Source organism: Castanea sativa, chromosome 3 (genome assembly GCF_040712315.1).
Source record: "Castanea sativa cultivar Marrone di Chiusa Pesio chromosome 3, ASM4071231v1".
Taxonomy (NCBI): Eukaryota; Viridiplantae; Streptophyta; class Magnoliopsida; order Fagales; family Fagaceae; genus Castanea; species Castanea sativa.
The window spans coordinates 324,761-350,682 of record NC_134015.1 but is presented as its reverse complement, the minus strand read 5'-3'; the positions used below and the strand labels follow the sequence as shown (position 1 = coordinate 350,682).

General features: G+C 34.9%; 3 protein-coding genes across 7 annotated transcripts; 1 reads left to right on the top strand and 2 right to left on the bottom strand.

Annotated features, from left to right (window-relative positions):
• Positions 1–2,648: 2,648 nt before the first annotated feature.
• LOC142628124 (transcription factor PIF3) lies at positions 2,649–8,209 on the top strand. 2 transcript variants are annotated; one of them, XM_075802125.1, is made up of 8 exons: positions 2,649–3,599; positions 3,748–5,002; positions 5,101–5,205; positions 5,327–5,392; positions 6,018–6,083; positions 6,186–6,707; positions 7,645–7,771; positions 7,954–8,209. In XM_075802125.1, coding segments are annotated over exons 1-8 (2,235 nt in total). In that variant the 5' UTR covers positions 2,649–3,507; the 3' UTR covers positions 7,956–8,209. The 2 variants fall into 2 exon arrangements, with proteins under 2 accessions (XP_075658240.1, XP_075658239.1); XM_075802124.1 differs by having other exon boundaries at positions 2,775–3,599; positions 7,859–8,209.
• A 1,384-nt stretch (positions 8,210–9,593) lies between these two features.
• On the bottom strand, positions 9,594–13,465 carry LOC142627704 (uncharacterized). The gene is made up of 2 exons (XM_075801567.1): positions 13,224–13,465; positions 9,594–12,307 (listed from the first exon to the last, which is right to left on the bottom strand). The coding sequence occupies exons 1-2, from the start codon at positions 13,272–13,274 to the stop codon at positions 9,998–10,000; spliced, it is 2,361 nt and encodes a 786-aa protein (XP_075657682.1). The 5' UTR covers positions 13,275–13,465; the 3' UTR covers positions 9,594–9,997.
• A 4,225-nt stretch (positions 13,466–17,690) lies between these two features.
• LOC142626947 (uncharacterized) lies at positions 17,691–23,007 on the bottom strand. Of its 4 annotated transcripts, none has more exons than XM_075800694.1 (5): positions 22,705–22,904; positions 21,010–21,260; positions 19,123–20,258; positions 17,911–18,667; positions 17,691–17,828 (listed from the first exon to the last, which is right to left on the bottom strand). In XM_075800694.1, the coding sequence occupies exons 2-3, from the start codon at positions 21,121–21,123 to the stop codon at positions 19,215–19,217; spliced, it is 1,158 nt and encodes a 385-aa protein (XP_075656809.1). In that variant the 5' UTR covers positions 21,124–21,260; positions 22,705–22,904; the 3' UTR covers positions 17,691–17,828; positions 17,911–18,667; positions 19,123–19,214. The 4 variants fall into 4 exon arrangements, with proteins under 4 accessions (XP_075656809.1, XP_075656810.1, XP_075656811.1 ...); XM_075800695.1 differs by lacking the exon at positions 17,691–17,828 and adding an exon at positions 22,927–22,982 and having other exon boundaries at positions 17,843–18,667; positions 22,705–22,775; XM_075800696.1 differs by lacking the exons at positions 17,691–17,828; positions 22,705–22,904 and adding an exon at positions 22,927–23,007 and having other exon boundaries at positions 17,843–18,667.
• Between the last annotated feature and the right edge of the window lie 2,915 nt (positions 23,008–25,922).

Genomic DNA, 25,922 nt, shown 5'->3' with positions numbered 1-25,922 from the left:
AGCTGATTATAAAATGTGTGATAATGTCATGGATTCTAATCCATGAGAAAGGATCATCAATTACAGAATCGATTGTGACTAATGGTTTTGAATATCTTATATTTCTTTAGCTCAAAAAAGGGATTACGAAAAAGCTTCATCTAGCAACTTTGAGGTTCGTGTAAGCCTGTATATTTAACTAAATTCAAATTAGTGATTTCAAAGCTTCTTATCAAAAATCCAAGTTTATGACAAAAGGGAAACATTGCAAAAAGGACCATTCTTTAAATCATTAAAATGCCAATACTATACTCCACCGGTTAATTTTACAAAAAGTCTATCCAAAACTGATGGACAAGAAGATTTATTTAGTTTTGTTTGAATCTATTTGGTTCAACTTATTTTCATCCTAAAGTGGAATTTTCAAAATTTTAAAATAACACCTTTTAAAGTGCAACTGTAATTTTCACAATAAAGTAAGTAAGATAAATTATTAAAAATAAATTCATCCAAAAGTATACTTCCAATTAGCTCAATTGGTGACAATTCTGCTTCTTGGACAAAGACTTGGGTTTGAATTCCTCCTAAACTAAAAAGGAATTTATTAGTATTATGATTGATGAAACAAATGCTATAAATTTCAAATTTTATTCATAAACAAATGTAGAATAATGCTCTATTTGTTTTAAAGTAAAATATATTCAAATGTAAAATTTGTTACATATAAAACATTTTCAATAAAATATTTTCAAATATTTAGTATGACAAATAAAATTTTTCAAGTAACTATCAAACCGGTGGCTCAACCACTAAAGTAGCTAGTGTTGAAGGTTTGATGACCAAAATGTTGGAGTCGGTAGCCGAAACGGTGGCTCCAGTGATTGCCATTAGAGTAGTGTATGCGGTGGATGGACCACCAACATAGGTGGCTGGAAGGGTGGCTCCGACTATTGAACCGTTAATATCTGATGTCTAAACAGTGGCTCCAGCTGCCTAGTCCATTGGACATTTGTCGGACCGTGAGCTATGTCACTGCATCTCAAAACCAATTGATGATGAAAAAGAAGACACACTCAAATCTTTTATGGCATTCGACATCACATCTTGTGGCCCTGTTTTTAGAATGGTTGTAGGGAGTCAAATTGTAGTCTTTCCAACAATCCTTCCTTTACAATGACACTCTCTTGAGTCGAACTTATGACTTTGTATTGATGACCTAATTGGTGAGGGGAAGCCACTGTGTCTGCATGTGTTTTGTAAAATGTTTTACTAAAATTTTAAAAGTAAGACATTTTACAACTTTTTGTAAAGAATTTTACTGTCAAAATTGAAAAATATTTTACTCCAAAAGCGTAAGTAAACAATAAAAAAAAAAAAATCGACTGTGAGCAAGTCAATGGTTATATAAATCCCTTACCCCACACAAATTTTAAAACCAAAAATAAATTGTACAAGTTGAAAAGGATAGATTACAGAGACTAGAGAGTAGACTACAGAGAGACCCCTCCAACTCATATATCATAATAATGATCTTGTTGTGTTCCATTATGAAAGCATCCATACAACTCACAAAATATAAAGTCCAATCCGTGGCCAATTAATCTCATGTGAAGATAACATATATAATTGGAAAAAGATAATATGTTGTATTCCAATACAGAGAACAGAGACAGTGCATCAATCTCAGCCGAACAACGACACCAACAAAATGGGACACGTATGACTTATGACTTGCCCCCTCCCCCCTTCCTCTTCCCCTTCCATGTTTGCGCGTGAACTACAAGCACCATCTATCACTAGGGGTATAAACATGGTGGGCCTATTGAGCTTGATAAGCAGATCACACACTCCTCAAGTAACCGTTGGATTAAAAATGGAATAATATTGAGTTATTCTCTCTTTCACCCTTATAATTTAGGATTATTTTTGTTTAAAAGTCTGTTTGGATACTGCTTATTGTTAAAAATTAAAAATTAAAAATTAAAAATTAAAAACACTATAGTAAAATAATTTTTAAATGTGTGAATAGTACCGTGAGACCCATTTTTAATAAAAATTTTGTTAAAAAAGAGATTTGTGAATCTCATAAATAATACACAGGGCTTGCTGACGGACGCAAACGTGCAACACAAGTGTTGAATACGTTATCCAAACTCCACCTAAGTCTCTTAGATTTGAGATTTTTTTACATTATTTTGGTTTATTATATTTGATTTGCTTTATAAAATGGTCATTCTGTTGTGGTTTTGTTGACACATAAATGATAAATTAATCATGTAGATGGACAAAACGACTATTATAAAAATGGAATCGAAATTGATGGTTCAAATGAAAAAAAGAAAATCTCAGATTCAAGCAAGTAGAATTGAAAAAAGATACAATCTTTAAGAGTCAAAATTGTAATTTAATCATATAATTATGATTGAAACTCTTTGGAGATGTTTGTTTCCTTAAAAAAAAAAAAACAAAAAAACAAAACTCTTGAAGATGGGCCCCTCAGTATTTAGCCAAAATCATGGGCCCACACTCCTAAGCAAAAGAGTCTAAACCACGAATTCAACATTTAACTGTGGTTAAGCTCAGCTCTCTCTCTCTCTCTCTCTCTCTCTCATACTGTACTGTGCCTTGGTCCCCTGCAACTCTGCAAGCCTTTCGCCGTCTTCTACGTCCACTTGGATCCTCTCTCTCTCTCTCTCTCTCTCTCTCTCACACACACACACACACACACACACACACACACATACACATTGAGCTGAGCTACAAACTCTTAAAAGCTCAAACTTTTGGGAACACTTACCCTGATATACAACCAAATTCCACGTTTTTAATGCATATGGATTAGCAAACTTTGGCTGGTTCGAGGAACCCCAGATTTTCCAAAGACTTCATTTTCAATGAATCATGTGAAAGTTTTTTTCCAAGTTGGGAATTGGGTATTTGAGTATTTTGAGCTGGTTTCCAGCTTAACATGACTTTCCCATGATTTTAAGTGGTGTTTGTTTGAGGTTTTTGGTTTTACTGATCTGGGTTTTTTCTGGGGTTGCTGTTTAGTGATTTAAACAGTGGAAAACAGAGAATTTTTAATCTTAAAGAGCTTTAATTTGGAGGTTTTTGTATCATTGGAAGCCATTAAAGAATTGGTTTGACTGGTACTTTATCCTTAATTAAATTTTGTACCTTTTATATACATATATTATATACTTCACTGACAAGGACTTTAGTATTAAACGAAAGATTTTATTCTGTAAATTTTAACTGTAAAAGAAGTGCCATTTCGGCATTTCCTACTTTTTTTTTTGGTTTGGGGGTTCCCTTATAAGTTTCACTGGGATTGTCTTTATGGTGGGTTTTGGACAGGCTTGTGTCTTAAAACCTCGTTTGGTTTCTATATTTTTTTGGGTTCTTTGAGCCATGAATTGAGAGTTAAAAAAGAGTAGGGTGTGGATGTGGATGTTACCATCAACAATGGCCAAGTGCTTGAATCTGAAGCATTTCTGAGGAACAAACTGTGTTTCCACCTCTCACAACATGCCTTTGTCTGAGCTGTATCGAATGGCTAAAGGAAAGCTTGAGTCTACTAGGGAGAAGAACACCGCTTGTTCAAATGATCTGTCTTTTCTGTAAGTTCAGTTTCACTTCATTTTGTTTTATAACCTTTATGCTCTTTGCTCTTTTGGCTCATGCTTTTAAATTTCGTTTTGTTATCCTATTTGATCTTTTGGGTATTTTTGGTATTGTTATTCTTCTTTTTTGTGGGTTATAATGCAGACCAGAGAATGATCTTTTTGAGCTGGTATGGGAAAATGGTCAGATTTTGAAGCAAGGTCAGTCCAGTAGAGCTAGAAAGAGCCCAACTAGGAACAGCTTTCAATCTCACTGTTTACCATCTTACACCTCTAAGATAAGAGATAAAGACATAGGGAATGGCAGCAATTCAAAGATGGGAAAGTTTGGGGGAATGGAGTCTGTATTGAATGAAATCCCAATGTCAGTGCCATCAGATGAAATAGATTTGAGTCAAGATGATGACATGATGCCTTGGTTGAATTATCCAATTGATGATTCTTTACAACATGAATATTGTTCTGAGTTCTTGCCTGAATTATCTGGGGTCACTGTAAATGAACTATCCAACCAGAATAATTTGGCATCTATCGACAAAAGAAGTAGTTGTAATCTGGTATATAGGGATTGCCATACTAATTCAGTAAATGATGTTGTGAGTTTAGGACAGGGGAATGTGTCAAAAGTTTCTTCAGTAGGAATAGGTGAGGCCACAAGACCTAGAACTACTCCTTTATACCCATCATCATCACAACAATGTCAAACATCCTTTTCATCTCTTAGATCAAGGGTTACAGATGGTGCTGGCAATAATACGAGCAGTGTCATGCACCGTGCTGTATGTGGGGATTCAACACAGGTTGCATCTGCTGCAGGTGTATTTCCCACTATAAAGATGCAGAAGAAAGATCCAATGTCATCTAACAATAACTCCAATCTGATGAATTTCTCTCATTTCTCACGTCCTGCTGCTCTTGTGAAGGCTAATCTTCAGAACATGGGCCTCATGGTTGGTTCGGATTTATCAAGCTTGGAAAGGATAACAAGTAAGGATAAAGGTTCAGCTGCAAGTATTAAACATCCTCCTGAATCAACACATATCAATTCCATTAGTGGTTTACAAAAAGAATCAAGTTCCCATTGTCAACCTCTTGCTGTGCCTGCGCCATCCAAGGTTGATTTAAAACCATCAGAGGATAAGCCTGTTGAGGAAACAGTTGCCAGTAAACAATCTGAGGCTGTCTGTCCAGATGAGGCCTCTAGGAACGACAAAATCTCCAATCAAGTCTTCAGTGAAAGTGTGACTAAGGGACTGCCGGATGGTGAGAAGACTACAGAGCCTGTTGTTGCTTCTTCTTCTGCTTGCTCAGGCAATAGCGTGGAGAGAGCTTCCGATGATCCAACACATAATTTGAAGAGAAAATTTCGTGACACTGAAGAGTCCGAATACCATAGTGAAGTGAGTTCAGTCTTGGTTTGATATCTTTTCAATTTTTGTTCGGCTTCCCTCAGTGTATCTCTTTCCTCCATTTACCAAGAAAACACTGTCATGTGCAGGACATTGAAGAGGAATCAATTGGGGCAAAAAAAGCAGCTCCTGGCCGAGCGGGTACAGGTTCCAAGAGAAGCCGGGCAGCAGAAGTGCATAATTTATCTGAAAGGGTGAGCAACACCATTCAAGATTATCATCTACCATTAAGAACATCTTTGTTTCTTGCATGCATTGTTTTGTTTCTGAATTAAAATGTTTTAACTGGTGCTCATTTTGGAATTCTACAAACAGAGGCGAAGAGATAGGATCAATGAGAAGATGCGTGCATTGCAAGAACTTATTCCAAATTGCAATAAGGTTGATGTTTTGAATTACAGTTTGCTTGATTATTTGTTTAATAAACTTCATGTATTCTTTTAAATTTGTTGTTTGTGGAAGTGTATCCTTGTGTATGAAGGTCTGAAGCTAAAAGCTAAAGTCTGTGTATGAAAGATTTTGGACTTTGACTCTATTCTAAAGTCTAGTTGATTAACAAATTCAATAGTTTTTGATAGTGATGGATCTTAATAAAGTATGTTACCTTGAACATAACCAACTAAAAAAGATTGATATTTTCTCCATTTTCGGTTCTGCTGACTTCACATTTTGGCATTGCAAGAACTTATTCCAAATTGCAATAAGGTTGATGTTTTGAATTACAGTTTGCTTGATTATTTGTTTAATAAACTTCATGTATTCTTTTAAATTTGTTGTTTGTGGAAGTGTATCCTTGTGTATGAAGGTCTGAAGCTAAAAGCTCAAGCCTGTGTATGAAAGATTTTGGACTTTGACTCTATTCTAAAGTCTAGTTGATTAACAAATTCAATAGTTTTTGATAGTGATAGATCTTAATAAAGTATGTTACCTTGAACATAACCAACTAAAAAAGATTGATATTTTCTCCATTTTCGGTTCTGCTGACTTCACATTTTGGCATAATAAGGTGGACAAAGCTTCAATGCTTGATGAGGCCATAGAGTATCTGAAGACACTTCAACTTCAAGTGCAAGTAAACATTCTTTTCTCTTTCTCCAAAAATCATTTTTTAGTTTTCTATTTACAGGAATTGGATAATCCAATTGAAACATGGCACCTTTCCCTCGTTGTGCAGATTATGTCAATGGGAGCTGGTTTTTATATGCCTCCAATGATGTTACCAACTGGAATGCAACACATGAGTGCACCTCATATGGCTCATTTCTCTCCTATGGGCGTTGGAATGGGAATGGGAATGGGAATGGGCTATGGGATGGGTATGCCAGACATGAATGTTGGACCTTCGGGTTACCCTATGATTCAAGTGCCCCCCATGCAAGGAGCACATTTCCCTGGCCCACCTATACCAGGACACACTGCTATGCATGGGATGGCCGGATCTAACCTTCAGATGTTTGGGCTTCCTGGTCAAGGACTTCCAATGCCAATGCCAATGCCTCGTGCACCATTAATTCCTTTGTCGGGAGGGCCTGTTATGAAGTCAGCCACAGGACTTAATGCCTGTGGGGTTGTAGGTCCTGTGGAAAATGTGGATTCAGCTCCAGCCTCTAGCTCAAAGGATCCAATGCAGAATGTTAATTCTCAAGCAATGCAAATCACTGGTGCTAGCATCTCAATGACTCAGACATCTAGTCAGGTTTGTGCATTTATTTGGAGTTGCTATGCTGAATGAATAAAGAGAAACCTACAATATTTGGAAAAGTGGGATTTCTGTTTTATTAAAAGGTAGACTCAGCATAAATTAATGAGAACATATCACTAAAGAAAGTTGTGACAATAGACGTGGAAGGAGACACTAAGTGTGGTTATCAGATTATATATTTCACTAGCAAATTTTCTCTTTAGTGAGGCCAGACCTCCCTCTCTTTATTTCTAGCAAAAGCAAGAAGTGCAAACAAGATGGTTTTTCCTATCTATGCTTCTTTTTTGGCCCTTAAGCTGCTAACTATCTCTCAAATCATGAATACCTTAGCCACTAAATTCTCATACCGACTTGTCAGGATTAACTATCTCTTTCCAAAGCAGATGCTTGAGAGGAAATAATGACTCAGTTTCCTTTTCTCTAATAACTGTGGAATTTAGTTCATTTACTCTTATGCATGATTGTTGGGGTTCTTTGTTAGGAAAGAAGAGTCTTGCAAGATGGCATTATTATTTTTTTGATAGGTAAAGATGTTATTATAGATGTAGTTAAAACCCTAATGTTATATTTATGCATTAATAGCCAAAAGGCTGAGAAGGTAATGAAAGAAACCTAATAAGATTATGAATCTTGGTTAGATAGGTAGACAACGTCATAGAAATGCATGGGTAATTGTATTTCATTCTCTTTAAGAATATGGATGAGACAAAAAAAGTTGGACAAGCAATCTTCATACAAGCGATGTTCTCTTCAACTTAGTGTTATGAAGAGTTGAAAGTTTTGGATGGTTAGTTGAGTGACTTGTGTCTAGCACATTTCTATCTTGTATCAATTCAACTCTTTATGACAGTCTCCCATTGTCTACTTGCCTTCTGCCAGTGTCACTGGTCTCCCAGAATCACCTAATGTTTTAATGTTTTTGTAATGTCAGTGTCCAGCAACAAATGCAAGATTTGAACCGTCTTCTTTGGTGCAAAATAATGGTCAAGTCTCAGATGTTGGCAACACAGCTGTTAACTCTGCAAATGGAAATGACCTTGTGCCTAGTAAACCAGCTTGTAAGTGGATATTGGAAATCACACTTCAATTTTTATTTACATTAATTATTAGAGGCTTGAAGAGGTAAGGACTGATTGTCTGTGCAGGCTATGATTGACAACCAGTTCTTATGATCTTTGTGATTGAAGAGAAATCTGTCATGGCCTTTTGAGATTGATCCTTTTGTTTCATGCTTCTTCAGGATCTCAGCAATTTCAGTTGGACTAGAAGGGGTATAACCATCGATATTCTAATTTCAGGACAGTACAATTAAAATTGCACAGATTTTGGTACCTTGGGGAGACTCAGAATCTTTTTCTTGAGCTTGTACATTAAAATAGTGGCACACGCAGTCAATGCAATGTCTAGGAGTTAACTATCTCGGAAATATGTATTCAAAATGTTTTTTAGATCTCTCATAACAATTCTTTGAATTAAATGATAATTATATTCCAATAGACTCTCTCTCTCTCTCTCTCTCTCTCTCTCTCTCTCTCTCTGTGATGCAATATTGTGTGAATGTATGCAGAAAAGAAGCTGGATGTTCTAATGGCTAGTCTGGTTCCTTTTTGCATCTTAAATTCAGAAAATTGGCATGTGAAGGGAGCTGGTATCTTGTGTCATGGTTGCATACAATACTTCTCACACATGGGCGTGAGAGGGGAGTTGTATGCAACAACTGTTAGACAAGATAATGAATTTTGTGAAAGGGTTTTAAGTGGGTCTGATTCAACTGATAGAATTTTCTGTATGGCTATTTGGGTTCTGTGGTTGGGAGAGCATTTGGCATTTGAGTACAGACACCAAACCCATTTTTGGGAAGTTTCTTTTACACAAAAAAAAAAAAAGCCTCATTTCTTAATTGGTTTAGTGGGCATTAAATTCCACGTTTTTAGCATTCCCTTGATCAGAATCACATGGAAAGAAAATATCAACTGTTGGCTGAAGATTTATCTCTATGTTTCTTCCATTCCCTCAGTCTCTAGGCTGCATTGAACTTGTAAGATTTTACTCTAACCACAAGTTGCAATGAGCATAATTTCCAATGTGATTCCATTTATTTATCAATTTCTTTGTTAAAGTTTTCCGCTATGAATCATAAATGGAGAGTATGACTTTACAGATCTGCAGCTTAACATAGGCGATAAAAAGTATGAAAGAATCTGCAAGCTCAGCATGCATGACCGAGTTTAATGCTTGGCCTAATACCATAGTCATCACATGTGATGATACTATAAAGGAATCAGCATCCTCTTGTAAGCTTTTTCATACGTGGATGTGATTCATTGTCCTATTATTGTACCTTTCTTTTCTTCATGAAAATTAAAGAGCCTGAACATTAATGTCTACATTTTTTGAGGTCTTGATTGCCTTACATGTCACACTCCTTTGAATTGTTGGCTTTTACTTCATACTGGATATGCTCATCTTTGCTTCATTCAGTGTATTTTGAACATATTTAAGTATCCAGGTTGCTTTCTAGCTGTCTAATCATGGATATCGTTGAAGCATTTCAACGTTTGGATTTGGAGATATGATTGAGGAAATGGACCCTGTCCGTATTTCCACCAAGTTCATTATAATATAATCATATCAGGATAAGAAAGGCAAGATATTCTTAATGAGTATGTGAGTGATTGTTGAATTGCAGTTCTACATATTAGTTAAGTGCACTACATTAAGTCAAAAAGAAAGAAAGAAATATATATGTTTGGATGATGATAAACCAGAAACCTCTAGTTGTAAGCTTTCCTGCTTACTTTTCCCATACTTGGAAGTGTTGATATTGTAAATCTTACAATATTGCACTGTTGAAATATTGTGGTAAGAAACTAAAATTATTGCACTATTGAAATACATATTTAACAATAGTAATAAGAAAACATTATGACGTGACTATAACAATTACAAAATAGATATCAACAATAATTTTTCTTCACAAGCACACAGTTCTCATCTCCTGATCATTATTGGCAATCAATCAAATACAAACCCAAACAATACATACAACTGCAAAGAATTGAATAGAAACAGAAAACAATGTCTTTGTAATTTTTACAATATTGAGTATGACAAAAACTATACCTTCTATATACGCCCTTTACATATCAAACAGGCAAGCAAGCAGGCAAAAGAGAACAGCAACACAGATGAACCGAGCAGCTACCGCTATATATGTCACACAACAATTTGGAAAAGATATCACGTCTGCATAAAATTATACAATGCCTCATAGTCTATGTCAATTATTTGACTTTAATGTCACCCTTGGTATCAGAGGAGAGGGTTTTTGAGCTTGGAGATTTCCCAATGATGGCTTTCTTTGCCTTCACAAGTGACTGCTTTACCTTGGATATAATGTTATTTGATTGCTTTTGAGTTGACTTGGCTGGTACTTCTTTTGGCTGGTCCTGAGATGTTTTTATCTCATCACCAACATTGACAGGTGGCTCCAGATTCTGAACCTCAGATTTTGCAACCTCGTCAACTTTTTCTTTCTCCAACTTATCTTCACCAGTTTCTACAGTTTTTTCACTTCCTAAATGCAACTCAGATTCCTGGGGTTCTTTAAGTGGTTCACTAACAACTGTAGTGTTTTCCTGGGATTCCTTAAGTGATTCACTAACAACTGTAGTGACTTCAGCCTGCTTTTCCTGGGATTCCTTAAGTGGTTCACCAACAATTGTAGTGACTTCAGTTTGCTTTTCCTGGGATTCCTCAAGTGTTTCACTAACGGCTGTAGTGACTTCAGCCTGCTTTTCCTCCAAGTGCTCATCTTTGTTGGTTTCGGCTAAAGCTGGTAACTTGTCTTCTACATTCTGCGCTTCTTTGTTCTCCTCAACCGCTTCAACATCTCTGCCAGTATTCTCTCTCTCAGTTGAAACTTCAGCCTGCTTTTCTTCCAAGTGCTTGTCATTATCAGTCTCGGCTAAAGCTGGTATCTTGTCTTCTACATTCTGCTCTTCTTTGTTCTCGTGAACCACTTCAACATCTCTGCCAGTATTCTCTCTCTCAGTTGAAACTTCAGCCTGCTTTTCTTCCAAATGCTTGTCTTTATCAGTCTCGGCTAAAGCTGGTATCTTGTCTTCCACATTCTGCTCTTCTTTGTTCTCCTCAACCACTTCAATATCTCTGCCAGTATTCTCTCTCTCAGTTGATACTTCAGCCTGCTTTTCTTCCAAGTGCTCGTCTTTATCAGTCTCGGCTAAAGCTGCTATCTTGTCTTCTACATTCTGCTCTCCTTTGTTCTCCTCAATCGCTTCAACATCTCCGCCAGTATTCTCTCCCTCATATGATTTTTCAATAACTTCAGCTGTAGAAATAGAACTATTGATATCCCCTTCTTTAATTGGACTTGATTCCTCAGGTATCAAATTTCTCTTTTCATTCTCTTCTTCAGTTTCCACAGTCTTTGCCTTATTCTCTTCTGCAACTTTTTCTGTCTCCACCACTGCCTTCTTTGATAGCTCTTCAACCACATCAGCCCCACCTAACTCCTTTTTGTCTTCTGTATCAACCTTCTGTGAGACAGTACTTGGTGGACAAAATTCTCTTCCAGCTTCTTTCAGATCAGTCTGAGCTTCTTGATCAGTCAGGACTTGTTCAGAATCTGTGATTACAATAGGTTCTTCCTCTTTATCAGTTTGCTCTTTCTTGAGAAATTGGGTATTCTCATCCTTTTCAGCCGAAGTCCCTGTGTTTGTGGCTGAATCAACCTCCACACTTCCCTTTATCTCAACCTCTTCATATGTTTTCTCAACTTGTTTAATCAGTTCAGATTGCTCTACTGGCTTCTCATCGGTTTCAATAGCTGCAGCTTCTGGTTGAACCTCCACATATGTTTTCTCAACTTGTTTAGTAAGTTCAGATTGTTCTGCTGGGTTTTCCTTGGTTTCCATGACTGCAACTTCTGGTGGAACCTCCTCATATGTTTTCTCAACTTGTTTAGTATGTTCATATTGTTCTCCTAGCTTTTCGTTGGTTTCAGTAGCTGCAGCTTCCACTTTCTCCACTTCTATGGACTCCACATTTGAATCTTTAATCTCGTTTATCCCTACTGCTTCTGATTCTTTTGCAGGAAGCACTTCCAGTGGCTCCTCTAGTTTCTCAGCAGCTTCAGCTATTAATTCATGGGCATCAACAACTTTTGGTCTCTCCTCTTGCTCTTTCTCAAGAGACGAAATTGCTACTTGCTCTGGTGCTTCTTTTACTGCAGACTCCACAGCTGGTTGCTCTTCTGGTTGGGTATTACCAGTGTCTTCCACTGGCACGGGCAATGGTATGCTGGGAGTATGTGAATCAGGAATGGGGTGTTTTTCCTCCTTTGTATCATCTTCAACTGGAAGATCTGAAATAGGAGCATCGTCAGGCTTCTCAACCCCAGGTATAAGAGGCTCAATGTGCTTATTCTCTGACACTTCTTCAAGTTTAGAAAATGGGGTTACTGGACTTGGTGACTCACTGACTTTGGGTTCTTCTTCTACACTTTCCTTGGACAAAGGGACACTGTCTTGCTCAATAGCTTTTACTTCTTCATTCACCTTGTTCTCAGTTTGCTGCAATAAAATGAATGAGCACAAAGAAGAAAATTTAAACAGAAGTGCAACTTTTACAATTAGGCAGTCCTGTAAGACTATAATAAAGCACTAAAGAATTGTTTTATAATTACTTCTAGCATCTCAATTTAATTGAAATTTCAAGATAAAATTAGAATATATGTGTATGATGATCTAAGCAAAAGAAATTTGGAAAGCCAGTTCAGATGATCTGTAAGAGCCAAGGAAAACCATTGCCAAGCCCTTGTGGTCCAAAATGCTTGTGGTACTTTGGAAAAATCCTTGCCAACTTGCGGTCCATGGTTAAAGCTAATCGGTTTAACCCAGATTCTTTTGATGAAAAATATAACTTACTAAAATATAGTAGAATCTGCGTTGGATCATGTCCTGGCAACCTTATGAGCAGATTATGTTTCCTCAGACATCATGCTTTGCATGACCATGGATGGAATAGATACTAAAAAATGATACTTTCCCAATATTACACGTAGTAGACAGCTAATTGGCTACCAAATACATCCTTCTCCAAGTGATTACTTGACTCTTGATAGAAGGTATATTCTTATCTATTAGAAAACATCTAGGAGTAGGAGATACTCAATTAACATATTCTAACTAGATCTCAATAAGAAATCCATAATCATGACCAAGGTTGATTCACATGATCACATCTAGTGATTACAAAGAAATAAGCAAAACTTAAGGCACAAGTATTTTTTTTTCCTTTTTTAAATGCATAGCACTAGTAGGATTTGCAATTAGCAGAGAAAACATATAATTAAACTTAAGAAACAGATGAAGTTTAGATTGGTTGAACTCTTAACACCCCGGAAAATAATGACATAGTTCATCACTTGAATCATAAAAAACATCACAAGAATTTAGAAAGACACAAAAACCACAAGAACTTACTTACCTCATGATCAGTAGCAGAAGTATAATCTGATGAAGCAGTCTCAGTAGCCATAGGAATTCTACAGGAAGATGACAGTTTCAAAGTTGTTGAGAGATTGAAATGGTTAAAGATGAAGAAAAAGGAAAGGAATGATATGGTTGGCAACAACTTAAAAAAGCACAATGAGACTTTTAGAAAAGAGCTGCAAAAATAGAGACAACAGGGTGTCACTGACAGACTATTTCACATGGATGATATAGTATGAATTATTAGGATTAGGATTCCATTATGTACATATATTTTATTTATAAATAACTAAAGTAACCACTGACCGTTTAATTTGTGGCAAAGTGACAAACTTTAAATGGAGGTTGGGACCCAGAAACCTCTAAATTAAACGGTCTTAAACCATTGGGACCTCTTATCAAAGTTATTATGTGCTGGACTACTTTTTATTTCTTCTTCTTGTTATTCTTCTTCTTTTTCCTCTACTAATTTGAGCCAGATTCATGTATATGAATGGTTCAGATTTGTGTGGTTTCTAAATAATTCACACATTTCATGCAGGTTATCTATTAATGTATCAATAGACTCACACCTAAGGCATGAAATTATCTTTTCATTTTGAAGAAATTCTAAAAGTAGAACTATTACAATGGCCTTTTCATTATGCTCTTTCATGTAATAAAAGTACACTCCATAAAATTGTGATAAAGTTTCTTAGAACAGCCTTTTCTTCCTATAGTTTTTTTTTTTTTCAATTCTACTTGGTACATTGTAATTGAATAGTGGTCCTTTGAATTTTCTCATAATATATCATGCCAGTTGTTTGAACATGTTAAGTCCTTGTAGCTTAATGGTATAATTTGATTTTTCTAATAACGAGAATTTGAAGTCGAATTCCCCTCTCTCATAATGAAAATGGAAATTTCATCCGTGTATAGTTCATTTTTATTTCTAGCTGCAAAAGTTATAATCATTTTCACAAAAACGAATCATTTATCCCCACAAGAGGCCATTTGATAAAAAAGTTCTTAGAAAGTAGCCAAGCATGTTAGTATCAATTTTATGACTTTATTTTTGCCGAAAATCTAGCTGGTTCCTTTATACACCACTTAGCGGTTCTAAGTAAAGTCACTTTCAAATAACAGAGCCAGGGGACCACCAAATTGTGACTCTACTGTATAGGCACTGACTAGTTAGCTTCATGTTTAATACTCTGTATACTGTACATGTTCCTAGGATGTTTTCTTAAACAGAGACCAAAGTTGAACAAGACGCACATCCCCAAGGAATAGGTTTGCCTTGTTAGAAGAGTCAGAAAAATACTGAATATTATGTGAAAAGTGTGTTAGTAAAAATTTACATATTACAAGTATAATTGCTTCGAAGAAGTTACTTCGAAGAAGTTGGTCAGTGGAAGAGTGATCTTATAAATATTTTAAGTGAGAGTTAGTGATATATTTTTACAGTGTTATTCTCAAGTTTTGCCACTACTTAAATGTATGCTGTAGGGGTATTTTGGAATTAAAAAAATCTTGTCAAAACATAGGAAGCCCCTTAAATAGTAGTATAGATACTACCATTGAAGGAGCTTCCCCTCCCTTATTTGGACCAGATTTTTTTTTTTTGTTCCAAAATACACCTATTTCTTTAGGTTTAAGTAGAGATAAAACTAAAGGATAATTTTGTGAAATACATGTCTAACTTGCACTAAAATATTGCCTACAAAATAAAAACACTCCCCCTCTATCCCACTTTTTCAAAGCAACTATACGTTTATTTTTTTAAATACTTTATTATTATTTTAAAGAAACCCCACGTACTGATAGTTATTAAAAAAAAACTAACACATGTATTGATTAAAAAAACTAACATAGGTACTGATAAATGTGGGTGTTTAAACACACCTTTTTTTTGGGTAAACTGTAATCAATATATATATAAAAGCAGAGATTTCACGTGGGAAAGCACGAAGTTTTGCCAAGTGGCATTCTCTTTGAAAAGATAATTGATTTTTTTTTGAAATAAAATACATCATTTTTAATTTATTACAAATGCCACATCAGTTATTTAATAACTCAACATATTTTAATTAGTAATAAAGAAGACTAATGGATAAGATAGAGGGGTGTTAATCATCAAAAACTCTTTGTTTTCCTTATTCCTCCATCCTAAGGTTTTCTTATGTTTATGCCTACTCATATTCCCTTATAACTAAATGTCTACTCTTCCTAAACCACTACATGCCTTCTCCTATGCCTATGTTGCTAAATTACTGATTCGATGTTCTATAATTTGCACAAACTGAAATAACATTTAGATTATTTAAAAACACATGAAATCATATAAAAATCACCAAATTAGAGTTTAAAATTATAACTAAATTTTTAAAAGAAATTTAGGCACATTTGCACAAAAATTCCATGTAACTAAGTCACACTTAGGAATATTGGACCATTTTTCCTTTGTATAAATAAAAGGGTCCCAATGGGATGAGGAGGCTAACAATTTTCTCTCCAAAACATTTGTTGTAGGAACACAAAAGTTTTCCATTGTAGACTTTTCACGATTAAAGAACATGAATTGCCAACTAATCAAACTAGAGTTTTTAGTACCTACAGCAATTTTACAACATCGAGAACAAATCCCAATGTATACAATGTCAAATTTCATAGTCTCCTGTTACATCAAATAAGTGTTTAATTTTTCTCGCAAAGTATTGAATAGTAAAACTTTTGGGCCTTAGTCTCAATTACAACTCTCAATCATGTTGGACTTGGATGATACCTATCAACAACGTATCATTATGAAATGCAGAAAAAATTTAGAGTGTACACAACATTTAGTGTGGATGGGAAGAAATTTCATCTAATTCCAATTGGTTAGGTTAGTAAGAGACCTATTCCAATTTAATGTTTCTGGAATTTTGTATACAAGTAATAATCAAGAAAACTTCCACCTAAAATAAGTCGGACTTTTGGCAAGAGAGAAAATTGATGTCTAGACAAATCAAGCTAAGGCCGACCAAAATGGACCATATTCTTAATTTCCTATCTCTATTTGTTTCATGTACAAGACTTATAGTTCATCCTCTGAAAACTTGAGAAAAAATTCATTTAAACTAACACAATATATAAATTATAAAGGAATCAAAGAAAAATTGTCAAAAATAATAAAAATTTAATCTATGCTTAAATTCTTATAAGGATGAACACAATAGCAATATCTTTTTTTTAAAAAAATAAAGATAAAAAAAAATCTATACTTATTTTGTACGTATGATAAAGTCCTATCACAAAGTTTTTTGAGACTCATGCTGATTAGTGATTAGAAATTATAAAGAAATAATCATGAATATATATATATATATATATATATATATATATATATATATATAAGTAGAGATCTCATGTGGGAGTGCGTGAGGTCTTGTTTTATTAAAAGCAACTAAGCAAAGAAAACAGAAGCATCAATGCTGCGATCATACAAAGTTTTAGCCAAATCTAAATTCAAAAGTAAGGACACCTCTGGCTGAGGGTCAAGAAAAACTACAACTCCAAACTTCTACAGTTATTGCAAAGTACAACTACATCTTTGTCACACGCAACTCCAAACTTCTAACTAACAAATTTAAATCTCCCCATTATCATTAATGTTATCAAATTACTTCTCATCCCTTCCATAAAAATGAAAATATTTCCCATCTCCATCCTTAAGTCCCTACTTTTCATTCTCAAAGGAACAATAGTAATAGGTGTCTACATGTCAGAGGAAGCCACTCAAAAAGGAATTTCCCCATCATTTTATTTTGATTCATGTCAATAATTTTATTCAAATATCTTTGTTTTGAATTTAAAAAAAAAAACTCATGCATTTGGGTGTTCTTCATTTTCTTTCTTTTTTTTCTTTTTTTTTGTGTTAAGAACTGCATTTGTGAAGAGTGTTAAGTGTTTGTGGGTGAAATAAATTTTTCATCACACCTTTAGGTTTTTTTTTTGTGATTGAAAAATATATTAATCTAAAATTATAATTTATGCAAATTATTAAATTTTACTCAAAAAATAAAAAAATTTCTGAGCACGCGCGTGAGCACATGCTTAGAGGCTAATAGTAAACTTATAAATTTACAAAATTATATACGAATTAATGTAAATTATTTTTAGGCAAAATTATGTAAATTCTACACTTTTTTTTTCTATTATACATAGATTGATATAAATGTTCTTCTGTAACTTTCTATTCTATTATTTAATTGTTACCCTATATTTTTATATCCTATATTTTTATATTAACTCACAAATCACGTTATAGAAAACAATAAAAAAAATGAACAAAGAATGAATATTTAATTAAAATATAAAATAAATAATCTGATACAAGTGTTTTGAAAAAATAGTTGTGTAAAATAAAAAAATAAATAAAAAAAAGTTGATTTTTATGGTAAAATAGCCGAAAAATTTTACACAGACAAATCCAATGATCTGTAGTCTGTACAACAGGTATTGGGCTCACATGGGCTTGGACCTAATATCTAACATTTTCACATGCCTCGTGCACTAGACTTGTCCCACTATGGATTGATTCTTTTCAGGCCCAATTTTGCTTTAGCATTACAAACCGATACTACACAATAAAAATTAAAAAGTATCACTTTTTATACCAGTGAAATTTAATTGAATAACCAAGGGAATAAAATAGAACTTACATCTTCTAGGATCACTCTCTTGTAACAAAGCCTGTTATGAGACCTATTACAATTCACATGGAAGTCAATAGCTAGGTAGTTGGAGCCTGAAGTTCCATATCTCCATGTTGGTGACTTACAAGCCTTTTATGAGGCCTACAACAACCAGTATGATAGCTTGAGGAAATTCTATAATACAAAGAAAGGGAAGTTATAGCATTACTTAGGTTTACAATTGAACAAGCCAATCTAGACGCTACCCATTATACACTTCGTCATGGCTCAAACTCAAAGTTCACCAGATACTTGAACAAGGTTATCAGACCAACAGTTGGAACAGTCGCTACAGCTTAAAGCGTTGCCTGCTACAGCTTTCTTAGTTTAGATGGTACAATTTGTAGCACAGAGCCCATTTTATGACAATGACCACCAAACCAACACACTAGTGGCCAATCACCTGCTAAATGGCCATTTATTCAATGAGCACCTAGCTTCAAAACCTTGAAAATGATTTCATCCACAACTGTTCATCTGAGAAAGTCTTTGCAAAGGCAATAACTTTGTAACCAGATCCTCATACAGCACATGCTCGCCCTTAAACCTTGAATCAAAGGTGGCAGCTAAACCTCTCCAGATGTTATCAAACATTTAGCAGCATGCCAAGAAGTTGCAACTAGACTTCAAATTAGCAACCTCAGATTACACAAAAGTTCCACACAAGCTAGTCAGATGAACAAGCAAGCTGCACATGCACATCTCTAAACATTTTTCAGGGTACCTATCACAACAAGGAAATACTGAATCATTAATATAGTGTTATTTGTTAAACTTTTAATCACCTTATTTTGCATTTCATTTAAACAAGTCCACTCCGAATGATAAGTGCCTATTTTACAGTTGAACTATTCACATGTATTTCGTCAATTTTCATTTTTATTTTTCAAAGAAAAAAAATAAAAAGTTCGGGCAATGTAGATTTGACCCTAGACATCTTCGTTGCAAACACCAAGAAGTGCCTTGAGCAACAAGGCTCTTGGTCTATTCACATGTATTTCATCATTAAGATGGTGCTAATGAGAATGATTCAAATGTACTCAGAACAGAGAAATGCCTAAGCATCTAAGTTTGGGGTTCTGGGTCTTGGAACAAACCCGAGAGAAATGAAAAGCATAATTGGTTAAAGGACTAACTTAGCACCATTTTTAAAAGAAAACAGAGAGCAGTATTACATACCAATATCAACTGCAACACAAGAATCCTCCACAACATATCTCAGCAGAACCAAACAATGAACACAGAGACCTTGAAGCCCTCTGAGCCTTCAACTACCTTTTTTTTCTTTTGAAATCGTTTGGACCAGCAAGATCTGAATGACTTGAATTCAATTCCTCCAAATATTTCAATGCCAAATCCACCTTCCCCATCTTCTTTAACTGACTGACTAGCGATCGATAAATATAGATTGAAGGACGGATCCGCCTCATCTTCATCTCATTGAAGAGTCTTATAGATTCCTCAATGTTACCTGATCTACCAAAGCTCTCAATCAATGCAGTATAAGTAAGCAAATCTGGTTCAATCCCATTCTCACCCATTTCTTTGAAATATACTAGGCATAAATCTAGTCTCCCTACCTTCTTCAAGTTATTTAATAATGTATTATAAGAAACAATGTCTGGGGCAATGCCAGCTTCTTTCATGGAGGCAAATTCGTGAAGCATTTCATCTGTGCGTCCAGCACGACCCAAGATATCCAAAATGGTATTATATGTGAATAAGTCAGGTTTACAACTTAGACTCTTAAACTGATCATATATTAAAAGGGCCTTATCAACCTGCCCACATTTAGCAAAGGCAAAGATGATTCTGTTTACAACTGTTGCACTAGGAGAGGTCAGTGCTGACACTTTTTTGATGAATCTGAGTAGCTGTACACCATCATCTGTTTTTGTAAAAGCCTTGGCAACATCAGCATAACACGTCGAACTCAAGACTCCATTAGATATTAATAAATCTTTGAAAACTTGACACAAAAGGTCAATGTCATGCTTTTCACTCACTGCCCTCAATAAGAGATTATATGCTTTAGGGCTAAGGAAGATGTGTTTATGATGTAATGATTGAAGTAATCTAGCAGCAGCAGAAAGATTTCCAGCTCTACAAAGCTTGTCAACATAAGCAGTACAAATTTTCGTATTGGGCCTTGAAGCATTTTCTACAGAAGTAAGAATTTGATTTAAGGCTTCATCTGTCACTTCCTCTTTATTAGGAGAGGCCTGTGTTGCAGGAAACTGACACTTGCCTATGAAATTCCTTATAATGGTGAAGAACGGCAAAGGGAAACCTACTGTGATGGATGCGATACAGTTCTGTATTAGAAGCAGGGTAAACTATTACAAAGGAGGAAAACAAAACTTAAAAAAAAAATAAAAAGGATTACTTGAGCATAAACATTTTTTATAAAATATTCGATATGCGGCAAGATACAGATTTGCATGTAACAGATCTTCCAATGGCCATTAAAAGTTGCAGTTGTAAAAGGCCAATGGGACATTGAGCATCTATAAATAGACATAATAGTTTTGGAGTTGATTTCAATATTTGTGGACAGTTCTTTCTGCTTGTCATTTCTCTATCTCACATATCTATCTTAAGAGTTTAGATCCTTGGCTTTGTATACACCTAACTAGTAACATAACATTTTCTAATTCCACTATAATTTTTGTTTATAATATTCTTCAAAATGATATAACACTTCTACTATGAATTTTTTTTTATGTCAATATATTTTCATGTACCATTTTATTAAATTCTTAAAACTTTTCTTTACTTTTCAGATATAGGTATGTTTCTCATTGAATCAAATTCTACACTTTCTTTGTGGGTTTCTTTTATACTTCAAAATGAGAATGAACTCTAACTAAAACCAATGAATACAGTCTTAGTTTGATTGTTATAAGAAATGACGTATTCCAAACAATCCAAAACACACTTGCATTTTGTTTGTACCAGTAGAGTAGCATGTACATTAATTTCACCCTAATGGTCCCACACCACAGAAAAATCAAAACCATGAAAAACAAATTCAAGAATGGGAACTTGATAGTTTCATTCACTTACATAGCAAATGTGAAGCCTGCTTTGAATGATGGAAAACTGAGGAATTAGCAAAGGAGATTTTGTTGGGTTGCATAGGAAAATGTAGTGCTTGAGGTGCCTTGAAGTGGTTATCATGCTTCACTCTTTTGTATTCTGAGGAAGAGTACTACTGCACCATGGAAACCCAAGGGGCAAACATTTGTCCCAATCAAAGAGAAGGCATACACAGAGCACTATAATGGGCTCCAACACTTCCTCCCAAAAGCATAAACCTAGCCATGAAAGAAAGAATAGTATAAATCCTTCTTACAGTAGCCATGAAAGAAAGAATAGTATAAATCCTTCTTACAGTATGTTCGTTACTGTATAAAATAAAATAAATTAAAAAAAAACCCATTAAAAAGAATTATATTAAAATAAATCACATCCATGAATTGGTAGAATGTAGGAACTGCACTTCACTAAGCTGTGATGGAGAAAATGTGATGTCTTTTTTTCGATAAATGTGATATCTTTCCTTTATTCTTCTTAAAACAATTGTTGTATACATAGAATATTCCAATGACAAGTCCATTCTTTTTTCATCGGTACAAGTCCATTTTATTGAAGCTCATCTTTGCTTAATGTGGGAGCATCAAAGCAGAAATAAATTTAAGTGTTGTAGTAACAAGAAGGCAACAAACATGCATAAATAATAAATAAAAACTATTACTATGACATTATGATATGCTACGGCAGCAACATTTTATTTTGATCTCAAGATTTCTGCCTATTGTGAAGTTCTGCTTGAAAAAAAGGTGCAAGAGATTGTTGGAGTTTGTGAGAGTCATTAACATGAAACTGCTACAAAATAGATTGAACAAATGAAGGAAAGAGTTAACTTCTTAGAAAGTGAGATAGGAGAATTGAAGGCCTAATTTCTGCATATGTTTCTGTCATAGCTTTTGTATAAGATGATATTAGCCACTCTTGAGCAGAATGCACTTCTTCACACAGAATTTTTTGGCAGGAAATCAAAAAACAGAGGTATTATTCTTTCATATTTTCAAAAACATTTAGAGTCTGGAAACTTTGAAGCATCAACCACACAAACTAAAGTCCTTGTTTTCAGGCACAGATTGGAACAAGTAGAATTCCCAAAAAGTAAAGCGTTAGCTAACCTGCTTAGCAACTACCAAGATATATGTATACTTATCAAAAATGTCTGTTTAAAAGCGTTGTTATTATATTAATATTTTGCTTCCCAATGATCCAAACTCATTGATTAGAAAGGAAAAAGGATTCATGCAAATTCACACAAAAGAAACAGAGAAATTAGTGTTACTGTGATTGGGTTCTTGATTCTGAACTTATGAAGCTGGTTTTTTTTTTTTTTTTTTTTGGATAAATAAAAAAATTATATCTATGAATGTGTCTCTGATTGTTTGGTTTCACCTTGTGGACTACTTCAAGTTTCACTTCTAGACCTATATTGAGTAGCTCAACCTCCATTTTGGACAATAAAAAGTTCAGTTCTTTGAAGCCTAAAAAACACGCACGGATGTGAGTGTACATTTCAACTAATGCAAAAGAACTTGAAGTCTTAAGCCTTTTTAACATTACTATCTAGAAACAATTGGGTTTTTGCTATCCAGGTTCTCATCTCACATTCTTTATTGCTGTGAAACGCAATAAAGAGTGTTTGCTTTTAGTGTAACAGAGCGTTTTGGGACGTACCCAGAAAATAAAATGGGAGTTCCCATTAGCCCAGGTGTCAGTGAGGCATTGAGTCGAACAGGTGGTGTGCACTGGCAACTCAACCAAAAGAGTTATATTAAAAAACATATAAAATTCCCAGGAAATGAGATTAGGTTATTGAATCTATAATAAGATAAAAACCTAATAGCAAAACAAAGTGAAAGAGAGAGAGAGAGAGAGAGAGAGAGAGAGAGAGTTTACCCAGAGAGAAGATTAGAAGAATGACTTAAGGAGACCCAAAGAGATGCAAAGGCATAGGCAATGGCAAGGACAATGGCAATAATAGCACACAGGGAAAGAGAGAGTAAGCGTCAGTCTGTTTTCTAATTCATTGCCGAACTCATCAGGCCCAGCCCATTTACTTATTTATTATACTGTTCAAAGCCCATCTCTCCTTGAAAATTGATATATTTTGAATACTAAGGCCCAACACTGAATCTTCCACAATATAAAACCGGGTTTAAAGAATTTAACAGCTAGAGGCGTTGGGTTTGCTTTAGATCACATAACATCCAATTAGGTACAGGAAATGGAATTTATGCCTTAATCTTTTTTTTTTTTTGATAATCAAAAAATGGGTAGGGGATGACCAACGTGGCAATTCTACCTGGGCGTGACTATAGTAGCACCTTACCCGCTGGATCCAGGCCCTGCTAGGGTGCAGAGAGACACGGTGAGCCATATCTTTCCAGCCCCACGAGAGACACTAGTGATCCTAGTCTACCAAGGTAGGCAACCCCACGCAAGTCCATATTCGGACTCGAGCATGGGACCTCATCCTTGGTGCATCTTTGTGCATCACCTAACACCACTAGACCACACCACCTCGGTGGTAGGAATTTATGCCTTAATCAAGATTCTGGAACACAATCTTATATACTATAAAGGCAACTCAAGAAATCACATTGTATGATGAAACTAGAGCTATAGACTATAGTATAGAAAGAATTTTGCAAAGGAGAAAATGTTACAACCATTCTAGCTAGTGACAGAAAAATTATTTCTAAAGCTAGCAAAGTTCGTTAATTACTTAGGCCTGCATGAACTGGAATTTTGATATAGAATTAGAAGGACTAGTGCTGGGAGGTCTACAGGCTTTCCATTGTCAGATTTTGAGAGGTCTACACCTCTGAATGATGTACTATTCCACAGATTTATAGATATTGTTTTACAGTTCGTTCTTGTGATGCAATAGTAAAGCTTTAGTTTTGTTAAATATAGATTCAAAACTTTAGTCCTGCTGACTTGAGTACATAAGCCAATACTTATGTCTGTTTGATGATGATGAAATTGAAAATCAATGAAGCAACCCATGTCATGATCCTTCTTCTATGCTTAGCAGTAAGCACTGTAGCAGGAAACAAAAGGAAAACAACAGGGCCTGTAAAGGCATTGCAAATAATTCAAATTGCAGTATTGGCATGAAACACATTCGTTAGTGTTATCAGGCCAAGTCCACTCTTAGGTCCACTGTACTACTGTACCAAATTTTACTACTAGTATTATACTCCTACTGTACTAAATTTTACTACTAGTACTACTAGGTAAATTTTCCTGTCTATATATAGGTAATAGGATAGGCCTCTTCTGTACAGTGGTATTCATTGAGCAATATACTAAATATTTTTCCACAATTCTAACATAATCTGTTTGAGAAATTGTGTTGTTTGTATCTCTATCACTCACCTTAAGTTCATTTAACAGGGCAAACTTTTTGTCAGTACTAATGATGGCATTGCCAGAATTAAGTTTTTAATTGAGTATTGAGTAATCGAACAAAGTTGTGACTTTGTTGGAAAGAAAATATCTAAAAGAATAGCATGTAAATAGTATAGAAAAAGGAAACAATGGCATGATCAATAAGCCCTCTGATTAAGGTCAATAACTAAGTCAACACTAGAAGATGATGGGAAATGGTATGTCAAGGGTAGTTTTGGGACACACAAAATTTTGGGTTGTTGTGTGTGAAGGAATTGAATTATAGAGTGACCATCTACTTGGCCAAAGGGTGATGGATTAGATATTAAAGTGTTAGCACCAGTTTTCTTGCATGTTCTCCCTTTGTGGATTTGATTAGACACCTTTAATCGCAATCTGTTAAGCATGAGCCAATGAGAGCTTGCCACTACTTCTAATTCACACTGATTGAGTAGACTCAACCCTGACAGCAACCTCCATTAGAATCTCAAACAGTCCATTTAGGGGCATAAACTCTCTCCCAAAATTAAAAGTAATGATGTATGTATGGCAATAAAGTTGACTATCATTTCCCACTATAAAGCAAAAGCAGAAAAGTAATTATGCAAGGATGGGGTACAAGGGGAGCATTTCAACCAGACAAAGCTTTTGATAATTGATGGGGTTTAAAGGGTTTAAGGCTTTTGCTGAGGGACTTAATTGGTTTTTTTTTTTTTTTTTTTAACTTCTTATTATGTTGCCTTCTTCTTGAAGTCAAATTCCACTGTTATTTGGACCTTCCTCTCATTTTCAACTTTACAAACATCAAAAGGCTAGAGCTCTTTTTAAGACGCTTAGATGCTTCAAACCTAATATATTAATAACCCTGGTCCCTGGGGGTTAATGGGGGAATGAATAGTGGTTTTTTAACTTATAATGATTGTTGTTGAGATCTTAAGCTTCCATATATGGTAAGCAAAGTCATGATAGTGACACTCATGTTTCTGTCATCATCATTCATTGCTTTGACAAGACAAAGATAATTAAGCTTAGTTGTGATTAGCAAAAACTTATGAAATATCCATGTGCTTATGTTTTTGACTAGTGTTAATGGGCCAATTGAGTAGGATACATTTAGGGTCATCTCAAATGGAACTTTTTTGAACCCTATTAGTTTCAGTTGTCTAGGCAAAACAATGTGGGATGTTTCCCAAAAGTTCTCTTTTTTCATAGTTGTAATGGAACTTCCTAGTCATCAAAACTAAGACAATTACTAAAGGAAGATTCCCTTTCATGAGCTTAAAGGAGATGGCAAAAAATTTAACTAAGATTAAGTCTTCATTGTATTGATCACATAGCAATATTTTGCTTTTGCAAGTTGCAATAACATTGATCCATTTATGAGGAATATGTGGTTTTTCAAAAGATGACATAATTATACTGGGCAAGGCAAAAAACTGATAGTGTAGGTTGAGAGAACCATTCACAAAGTTTGTACACAGGAGCTACATATTGGTGGT